Source organism: Oryzias latipes, chromosome 8 (genome assembly GCF_053564925.1).
Source record: "Oryzias latipes strain Hd-rR chromosome 8, Olatipes_Hd-rR_3.1".
Taxonomy (NCBI): Eukaryota; Metazoa; Chordata; class Actinopteri; order Beloniformes; family Adrianichthyidae; genus Oryzias; species Oryzias latipes.
Window position 1 is genome coordinate 22,017,510 of NC_136244.1, and position 10,671 is coordinate 22,028,180.

General features: G+C 41.3%; 1 protein-coding gene across 2 annotated transcripts; it reads left to right on the forward strand.

The window, feature by feature from the left end:
* Nucleotides 1-541: 541 nt before the first annotated feature.
* On the forward strand, nt 542-4,965 carry dhx58 (DEXH (Asp-Glu-X-His) box polypeptide 58). 2 transcript variants are annotated; one of them, XM_078951779.1, is made up of 13 exons: nt 542-560; nt 704-832; nt 922-1,104; nt 1,188-1,392; nt 1,468-1,658; nt 1,727-1,840; nt 1,914-2,046; nt 2,127-2,312; nt 2,773-3,023; nt 3,128-3,439; nt 3,508-3,698; nt 3,776-3,875; nt 4,467-4,965. In XM_078951779.1, exons 3-13 carry the CDS (start codon nt 928-930, stop codon nt 4,650-4,652), a joined length of 2,046 nt encoding a protein of 681 aa, XP_078807905.1. In that variant the 5' UTR covers nt 542-560; nt 704-832; nt 922-927; the 3' UTR covers nt 4,653-4,965. The 2 variants fall into 2 exon arrangements, with proteins under 2 accessions (XP_078807905.1, XP_004071339.1); XM_004071291.5 differs by lacking the exon at nt 542-560 and having other exon boundaries at nt 701-832.
* Nucleotides 4,966-10,671: the final 5,706 nt, after the last annotated feature.

A 10,671-nucleotide genomic window follows, 5' to 3' on the forward strand; every position in this document is an offset into this window, starting at 1 on the left:
TGTTTTTCATTTCCTCCCCTAGGAAACAGTCTTCATGCATAATGCACTAAGCTTTTATTGTAAATCTGCAGAACCGCACCTAAAACCACAAAGAGGGTTGGTTCCAGCCTATTATCCTGTGCATCACTTGATAACTGCTTCATCTTTCTTTTTTTTCACTTTTTTCATGTGTTTTAAATGTTATTTTCAACCACTAACATGCCAAAATGAATTTGATACAGTTTTTGAAAAAGTAACATTTTCTTTTACATTCTTTTGCACTGTGAGTTCTTTCAAATGTGGTTTTGGTGGCTTTTTGTGTTGATTTAGGTACTTTTTGTTGTTGTGTTGTTCCCGGAAGCAGATGAGTAAATGAAACCTAAAAGAAAAGAGAGGATGAACTCAGTCAGTCCAGCTCAAACAAGCTGTGAGTTTTGCTTTCCTGGCGTGTCACAAAAGGTGGCTCTGCGAGGGCAGATTCAAAACACCCAGGATGTCTATGTGGCTTAAAACACACCCTGCAAACAACTACCAGAGATTCCATTGATGAGCAGGATTCAGGTTTGTGATATCAGACAAAAGTGAGTATGAAAGTTCCTCTTTTGCACAGTGTTACTCCGTTTTTTGATGTCAATTCCGAAAGGATGCCAAGTGTTGTTTGTCACACGCCCCCTCAGCAGGGCTACGTTTCTCTGATCAGCTGACTTTTGCTTTCGTTTTCCAGTTTAAACGTCACACAGCAGACTTTAAAACCCCAACAGCAGATCTAAGCAGCCGTAGAAGGAGAGGTGAAGCTGCAGGCGTCCTGCTGACTCTAAAAGCCTTTTCTCACGTCTGGCACACACTAAAGGAGGTGAGCGTTTGGTCTTATTGGATCTAGTTCCCTTGATTGAGTATAAATTGCTGTCCTGCACAGTTTGAGACTTTGGCATTGCATCACAGAGCACGATGGCAGATTTTGAACTGTACAAATACCAGGAGGAGGTGGTAGAAAGGGCTCTGAAGGGAGAAAACATCATCATTTGGCTGCCAACTGGTGGTGGGAAGACCCGAGCAGCTGTGTATGTGGCCAAACGGCACCTGGAGACCACGGCAAATGCTAAAGTGGTCGTCTTAGTCAACATGGTAAGCTGAAACCTTTTCTACTGACATTATTATTAAATGATATAAAGCTATGGACTACAAAGGTTTGATGCGTTCTTCTTTAGGTGCACCTAGTTGACCAGCATTACAGCAAAGAGTTCAAGCCTCACCTGGGCAGCCTTTATAACCTCATAAAGGTCAGCGGAGTGAGTGAGGAGAAAGATTTCTTCGGGAAAGTGGTGCAGAGGAACGATGTGATCATCTGCACAGCACAGATTCTGTATAACGCTCTGATCGACAAAGAGGAAGCTAAACATGTGGAGCTTTCCGGTCAGTGGTTACAATCATAATCCCTTATAACTGGTAGGTCTCCATTAAGGACAACACCACTATGGTTTTGTGCAGATATTACTCTTCTGATCATCGATGAGTGCCACCACACTCACAAGGAGGCGGTTTACAACAAAGTGATGCGATGCTACATGGAAAAAAAGTTAAAAGGAGAACGGCAGCTGCCACAGATTCTGGGTCTGACCGCATCGCCGGGAACCGGAGGAGCGAGGATCCTGGAGGATGCTGTGGAGCATGTGCTGGAGGTCAGTTTTATAACATCACCAATCAAACGTACCGCTTTGTCTGCTCATCGTTGCCGCCTTTTCTTCAGATCTGCGCCAACTTGGACTCAGCTATAGTGTCGACCAAAAACTATGAGCCGGAACTGATGAAGAAGGTGCCCAGACCCGTCAAGACCTTTGACATTGTGGAGAAAAGACACGCTGTAAGTCTGTTTTTCCAACTTCTCAAAGCAGTAATAGAATCCAATCTACATAGTTATGCCGGGTTTCTGTCAGGATCCACTTGGAGATCATCTAAAGTGGATGATGCTGCAGATCCACGACTTCATGAACCTTCCTCGTGACGCCAGGCTCAGACAGTGTGGAACACAGGAGTATGAAGCAGATGTGGTGATTTTGGAGCAGCGAGGTAGGACTGTTGCTTGTAAAGCATGTCCATGAACATTTTGCGTCTTCAGACCGTCATCGTTTGGGTTTGTTTTGGAGCAGGAGTTCGAGAGAACAACAGATTGGTGGCCCAGTGTGCGCTCCACCTCAGACAGTACAATGACGCCCTGCTCATCAATGACACTCTGAGAATGATGGATGCATATCGCTCCCTGGAGGAGTTCTATGACTCAAAGACCACCACTGCCATGGATGGAACAGACTTCTTCTTGTTGGGCCTTTTTGAAGGTGGGAGGTCCTAATCCTTTACCTCATGTTTTAGCTTTACCCCAGAACACTTTTGCTATAAAATGTTACGCTGTCACTTTTGCCAGGTAATTTTTACCCGATATAGTATACCCAACAAAAAGTACTTGTCATAAAAAAATAGATCAAAACATGACAGCACATGATACATTTTCTTTTATTTTCAACTGAGTGTAACAAAATGAAAAAGAAAAACAGGAAGTTCCTAAAAACATGCTCAAAAATTACAGAAAAATTAGGAATTTGAGAACAAAAATACTAAAATTATACTGGAAACTTTGGTCCACCCATTCCCTGGTACAGACTCCTTGACACGCAACATATTGAAATTCATGTAAAGAGTTTTGCTCAGGTGAAAATCACCCGGCGATAGTGCTCTAGGGTCAAAAATCTCCCTCCTTTGTCCAAGGAAGCATAAAAAAGAATCTGCTTTTTCCTGCAGAAAATCAAGTGGAGTTGAGGAAACTTGCAGCTGATTCTCATTTTGAGAACCCAAATATGGCCAAGCTGGAGAGCGTCCTGCTGCAACAGTTTGGTCCTAGTGTCAAATCAAGAGGGATCCTCTTTTCTAAAACCCGCCAAAGCACCCGCTGCCTGTTTGACTGGGTCCTCAAAAGCAGGGCCTTGCAGACAGCAGGCGTTAAAGCAGCCATCCTCACTGGTGCTGGAAACGGCATCACTTACATGACACAGGTGTGTCACCAGGCATCAACTTTGAATATTCAAATGACAACAATTCCTCAATGATGTGTTTGTTTTAAGCTAAAAATGGTTTTCATTTCATGTCTTTATGGCAGAACGAACAGGCAGAAACAATTCGCAGGTTTCGCCAGGGTGACCTCAACCTCTTGATCTCAACCAGCGTGGCTGAAGAAGGCCTGGACATCCCAGAGTGCAACCTGGTGGTGCGCTACGGACTGCTCACAAATGAGATCGCCCAACAGCAGGCGAGCGGACGGGCCAGAGCGGTAGACAGCCAGTACTCCGTGGTTGCTCGTGCAGACGGAAAGGAGGTCCGGCGGGAGCGCATCAACGAAGATCTGGAGGTGCTGACTGCCAAAGCCATCGCTGCGGTGCAGAGGATGACTCAGCAAGATTTTCGCAGAAAGGTAAGAAACGCATTTTAAGCCTTTGTTGCAACTGCCAACGTGGCTCAGCTTTACTTTTTAAAACCTAGATATCTAGTCTTCAAAATGAGGCTGTCATCATCAACAAGATTTTGGAGACCAAAAAGATGGAGAAGAGAGCTCGCTTTCAGGCTTCCAGCATCCGCTTGTTGTGTCGCAACTGTTTTCAGCCCGTGGCTTCCGGCAGCGACATTAGACTCCTGGAAAAAGCTCACTTTGTCAACATTAATCCAGACTTCAAGTGAGTTTTTTTATTTTTTTAAATTTGGTTAAAATGAATGAATGATTGTCTTCTCTAATGACACTGTTTGTTCTCAGGAACCACTTCAAAGTTGGTGGTCAGGTGGTGCTACCGAGAAGCTTCGAGGACTGGGAGCCTGGCTGCAGAATCAGCTGTAACAATGGAAACTGCAACAAGGTGACACTCCCACACATCCTGGTACTCTGCCGCGCTTAACGCATCGTCTGTGGAAGAGAACTGGAGTGAGTTTGAGGTTTCCCAGAGAAAACGGCTTACTCCCAACAAAATGAAGTCAATTCAGTCGCCATTTTTCACAATATGGATGCCACCATGTTGGAGCCAGATGATGTTAGTAAGCAGTGATTGGTTCGAGTCGGTCTGAGTCAACGTTTCCATGGCAACTGCTCAATCAGAAGTGAGCTTGTTAGAAGGACCGTTTCATATAGAGTGGCACATATAGAGTTTCACATATAGAGTGGTGTGATTAAATGTAAAAAGTCCATTAGAAAATGAAAAGTCCATTTTCAAAACACGTAAGCTAACTCAGAACTGTGGTAAGTCACAGTCTACCAGGATGCCAATCAGAGTGGTTATTCTGACAAATCTAATGAGTAATAGTTGTTTATTTCTCATTAGAAGTATATGAGATTTTGGCTTTTTGGAGCCAGCGGGCAGCACGAGGGAGGAGGAGCCAATCAGTCCAGTTCTCATCTACAGTCCGTGGTTTAATGCGGTTCGTGTTTTTATTGTTTTTCTGTTGATTTCCAGGAATGGGGATTTCAGATGAAGTACAAGAAGGCTATCATTTTACCAAACATGGCCATCTGTAACTTTGCTCTGGAGACTCCGGGTGAAAGGATGACTGTGAAGAAGTGGAAAGATGTTCCATTTGCAGTTGAGGACTTCAACTTTGAGCAGTACTGCCAAGACCACCACCCTGACCTCTTTGACTGAGACAGATGGGCTCCACCTGGATCATCCTTCCATTTTCTTTATTTAAATATAAAACATTTTAACTGTTGCTTTATTTATAGTTCAGAACCTGTGTCACATCTAGACCCACTAGACAGTGAGCTGAACCTTTATTCATCAGTGATTTGTGATCTTCACTGATGTCCATGGATTACATGAAATCTTTCCACCTTTATCCACCTTTGTCATGGTAGGGAGAACACCTCAATGTAAGGGTGGGGTCATCTAAGATAGCACAAGGTTCTTGACAATGCCTCAAGTCTTCTGTAATTAAATGTTCTTTTCATATCCACTAGATGGCAGTGTTGGTTTTTGTGTAACTTTCTGAGTTTCTGCTTTCTCCAAACTTGCAAAAAGAATGTTATTATGACACAAAGGAAATGTGTCACACCATAGTGAACACTGTTGAAGATGAACAATGACAACAACAAAAAAAGACCTCAGAAGAGCCGGCTTTTTTAAAAAAAAAGTCAAATTTCTGTTTTTATTCCAGAAGAAATTGCTCATTGGGGTCTTGAAAATTTTGGGGAAAAAATGAAAAACTTGCAATTTTTAAACTGTATTTTAAGGACCAACAAAATGATGATCTGTCAAAACCAGATACATTTTAGTTTAATTTAAGTCTTGGATAACAAACCTGAGAGAACATTCTTAAGTCGGTCTCTTAAGTTTCTAAGTTTACACTTGCATTATAATTGTTATGTTCTGTATGCCTCCATGGTGCTAACATTTTAGCCTCTATTCCATTCTATTCTATTTTAGTCTAACTTAAATAAAAAATAATAATTTGATAATGGTCAAAATTGGGTTTCACAGACACAAACAATGCCATACATAAAATAAATGAATAATAACAAAACACAACACCCGGGTTAGTCTTTTGTAGTCATTAGGGGCCTTTTTTTCTGTGGGGCCCCAGCAGTTTGCATTTCCTTTCCTGTTGGCAACCAGCTCCTCCCCCCACTCTACTTAAATGCTGACTTTTACTGAATAAGCTGCTGCTTATCAGCAGCAGTTCTGAAAAGGCAAAGTTTGACTGCAAGTCATAGTTATTGCTTAAGGAATGTTCCTTACACAGCAGTTCAGATTCAGCTGCAATGAGAATTGTCACTAACAAACAAAGAAATCTGAAGCTTCATTCTCCCATGAGCCTCCGTAGTGTATGGATTCATTTTGCCCTTTAAAAATGTCTGTTCTGTGAGTTTCTCCAAGCATGACATGATTAGGTCAACCTCGCCGTGTCACATCTGCCGTAATCCTCTCAAATCTGGCAGAGCTGCAGTCAGCGGTACTGCCGTGGACATAATCGCTCAGAAAACAGGCTCTGCCCCGTCCGTATCAGTCCTGCCTGGCAGAAAGCAGCCGCTCGGTGATCAGGATCAGGCTCCATAATCAGCACTGATTACTTTTCCCTTACTTCCCAGCTCAGCACACCATGCATTTTAATTGCAATTAGCAGCCTTCTAAAATTGAAGCAGCTTGAATTGCTTGATTGTTGGATAATAATCTTTATGCATGAGTCTAAATGTGTGCGTTTGTTGAAATTCGGAGGGCAGTGTGAACACAATAGAGTCTTGTTGCTGGGATCCGGGGAAACATTTGTATGTGAATGTGAGCACAAGCAGGAGGCAGCTTCTTCAACACGATTAAACCCAAAACTCTGACGTTGGTGCTGAAGTATTATTTAAAACATCTGAAGTGTTTGAGTGAGAATTTTATGTTAGAGTTGCTTTCAGCTGCTTAATTTGATTTGACAGATTTTTGGTAATGTCCTAGTTTTTTCAATGCCCCACTAGTGAAAAGTCTCGAGAGTGGACCCAGGAGTCAGTGGAAAGGAACCTGCAGAATAATTGTAGGTTTAAAACCTTCTGAGTGGTATAAGAGTGGATTGACAATAATATACACCTGAAATCAAAGGATTTAAAGTGCTTGGTCAATCATAGTGTTTTCCAATTTGTTTCTTTCTTACAGCAGCTTTGAGCTAAAATTTGCATGTATTTAGCACCTAGTATTTTTTATTTTGGATTTGGTGAATGACCCCCACCCCCTAAAAAAAAAAATAATGGGAGTGGGAGAAACCCTCGAAACAATGAATGTGGCCAAAATCGGAGCTCAACTAAACATTTCAGAATCTGAAGTTTCATTGACTTTTTTTGAATTTTCAAATTTTAAACTTCTCTAAGGAAATTCCAAACTATTGCTTCTCAACTCCTCAAGTATTTTAAGGAGGCCATTAATGTTGGAATTAGATGCTGTGGATTCTTATCAGGTAAGCTAAAGTGGCGTTCCTCTACTGCTCGCACATTTTTTGGGCGAAGTGTTGTGAAACTGTAACACATGAATATTTGGCTCAAGCTGAATCAAACAATAAAACATAATATAAACTCATTAGGAATGTGGGCGTGGTTAACAGAATACATCTGTTGCCAAGGAAATCCAAAAGTTTACTTTTGTCAATTCTTCTAAAAGTAAGTGTTCGTCCCCTCCAGACGACCAAAAAATACAATTGTTGCTATGGACATAAAACCGACAAATAAGCCGCCATTTTTGAAAAAAACGTTGATTTTTTCATGAATTTGTCACGTGGAGCTCTGTCACTGGCAGTGGCAGAGGGTGGGTCAAAGTGGAAAAGGTGAGGGCAGGTATTGCCTTTGAGCCACACCCCTTGCTGCTTTAATTTTAGGTTATTGTTATCATCCAGTTGTTACTTTTGAACACACTGACTTGTAACAGAAAAAGGGAGAAATAGCAGCTGTTTTCTACTTAAAGGTGGTGAAACAAATGAAAGAGACTCATTTATCAGTTACTTTAGTGCACAGACGCTCTAGTACTCATGACAGTCAGAGAAAGGACCCACCCCATAAAATACATTCAAAAGTAAAACAACCTGTTCTGTTGAGATTGTTTTCGTGTCTTCTATCGACAGATATATAGATGCTCCTCAGAGGACACACGTATGTATATATAGACATATGTTGAGCTCATAAACTGTTTTACTGCATCATTGTCTCCTGCCTTTAAAGCTGCCCCCTAAACTGGCGGCCCGCCATGCAGCCTGGGAAACTGCAGTGAACTTGTCAGCTTTCACTCTGCAAGATCAGTTTAGCTTCAGAGGCCAGACATGCAGTGACATTTCCTCTGCACTCTTTTTGTTAACATTACATTGCCTTGGCTTTATTTATCCTCTGAAGTGGCCATTAAGCTGCAGCCCACCCTGTGTTCTAAGTCTTTTTTGCAGCTTGACTCATCACAGAACCATTGTGTTTCTGTTGCCATCACCAATGCTTCAACTACCGCATCTTTTACGTGAAACAACTCATTCCGCACGCTGATTTAAGCACCCAGAAGCTTTAAAGCATGCTTGGCTTCATCTGAGGAGAATTATTTTGTAGCCTGGGTCCTTTGTTTGAGGATGCAGCTCTGTGAAGAGGACAAGAAGTCTGCTGCGAACGCCGGAGTCAAGAGTTAACTCGCCTATTTCATGCTTATTATAGAGCACATAAAAGAAAAGCTTGTCTCTGTCTGAGTATTTGTGCTTTGGCTTTTGTTTGCTACCCCCCACCTTGTTTCTTTTATCTGTTTTCATCGACTGTAATTTCATGAACCAAAAAAAATAAATAAAAAACTTGCAGTCAACAACATCAGCATCAGCTTTTCTAAACCTGTTTCAGAGACTTTAAGGGCCCCCGGCTGCAGGCCTCTGTTCGGGACGCCTGACCTGTGAGCCCTCAGGCAGCCTTTCATGACAAACCCCCTTCATGCCGCCACGGTCAGTTATAGCCGGTGGGATCCAAAGCACTTTGGAAACTCATTGTCACTCACCGCCATCCAGAAATGAAACCTGAAACTGAACTCCACGCAAAGGAAGCCGTGTTAATGCTGCTGAGACATGCCGCCAAGTTCTCCGGGCATGATCTCAACTCAGAAGCTGGAGGTCTTTTCTGTGGTTGTAAGAGTCCATGTTTTAAGTTATTAAGGGGGAGCAGATGTCCGATTGTGGATGATAAATAAATATAAACATAAGGGATGATTGCACTTCGATTTTAATTACATTTCTAAATAATACTATTAACATTCTAGTAGTTCTTTTCTTGTTTTGTTTTTTAAGTTTTTACATTTCCGGTAAAAGTACTTTGTACACTGAGTACAGAAGGTCTCTGTCTTCTGTCTTTTATTCTGATGAACTGCGAACCGTTTGTCTTCCTCTAATCCTTGTCATTAATCCACGTTAAATCTTTCTGAGTCTTTCAAGCTGACAGGGATTATTGTGAACAGAAATGATAGCCCACTGGTTTGTTTACCCATCGCCACCCTGATTCCATGACAGAGAGCTGAGGGTGGTCTTGTTTGGTTCCAAGAAAGAAGAAAATGTGGATTAAAGATATATTTGGACATTTACTTTAATACGTTGTTACACAAGGCATCCTTTTTTTAAGAGGTTGATGTGCAATGGCACTGTTTTCCAAATCTATTATAATGTCAATTTAACTAATTAATATAATTAATACTTTGTGTTTTTCTGATTGTTGTCAGGAAAAATTGATTCACATCCATTGGTGTTTGCTGTTAGGTTACAGGTAAAGTATTAATCTTTTGCCATTTGTAATTGCTTTTAAACCCCAATTACAGTCTCCCATTTGTTTTGTTTTTTGTTTTTTTGTCTGACAATTGTCAACTGCAGGCAAAACTAAATATATCGTCGAGTGTCCTTGTGTCTCTGTGGTGCAGAGTTGAAGTGGCGCTCCTCTAAAATCAGAGTTTATGGAGCTTTCATGCGCTGAAAGCAGTTGGACATGAGGAACTGAAAAGCATTTCACTGAAACAGGCTGTCTCATGTATTGATTATCCCATGAAAACCTCTTTAGCGTGACGCAGTCAAGACGCATGTATGTTCTCTGGGTTATTTCAGATTACAGCTGTAAACCTGGGAAGAAAATATTCAAGCAGTCCACATAAAAAGGCCAATTTCTTCAAAGAGCCGGAAATCTAATCATGGTGGAGAGCAGACAGAGGGTAAAATTTGAAAATAGGTAAAGTGAGGTTGAGACTAAAAAGGTATAAAGTGTGGATAAATAAGATGAAAGTGAAGGAGCAGGAGCTTCAGGCCTGGAGGAGAAAAACTGCAGCTGAAAAGTCATTCATCATCTGTGACCTTGCCAGCATTCAAAACCATTTTAGTTCCCTGATGTGAGCAGATTCAGACAACAGGAAGTAGAGGTGGCTGATAGCTACTGTTCCGATCACAAGGCCGGTTTCCAGGTGCCATCGGAGCCAGAGATAGGAGCCTAAAAGGATTTCTACAGATTGAGGGTCTGGTATTGATCCTCTGGGAGACTCCTCGAGAGGAAGCTTCTGTTATTTTCTTGTCTGATAACAAGTTTACAGTCAAAGGGTTAATGAAACGGTCACAGCAGCATAAAATTGTTTCCCTCTTTTTTGGCTTTTCTTCATCTCAAAACAATTTTATTTTCTGTATAGAAAGTATTTACTTAAACACAATCTTTGTTACTGAAATAAATATGAAAAACTCCAATTTCTGGACTAAAGTCACTCAAAAATGGTGTGTAGTTGAAGTGCACTCCAGCTTTACACAGACATACAGAGAGAGCGGTTTAAAATAATGAAGGGATTCTCATTTGTAAAAGCAAAGTTCTGAGCTTTTGTATTGTGGGACAAAGATGTCCAATTTACTGCACTGCATGGGACTAAAACGCTGCCAGAAAAAAGAAAAAAATTAACTGTATTGATGTGCAGAAAAAAAAATCTAGTTCTGGAACTATAACTTTGCCAACAAGAAAAGTTGAATCCTTTTCTGTCTTTTTCACTCGCAGTGTGACGTGACATGAGTTGTCCTCCTGTAAATACATTTCCTTAAAATTATTGCACGGACCATCAATAATAACTTACTTTAATTCTTCTTTTTTTCTTGACCTTCTTAGGGCTAAACCCACTTTCACCTTTTCATCAAGTTATTTGAAGTTAGCGTCTGATCAAAGCGTGC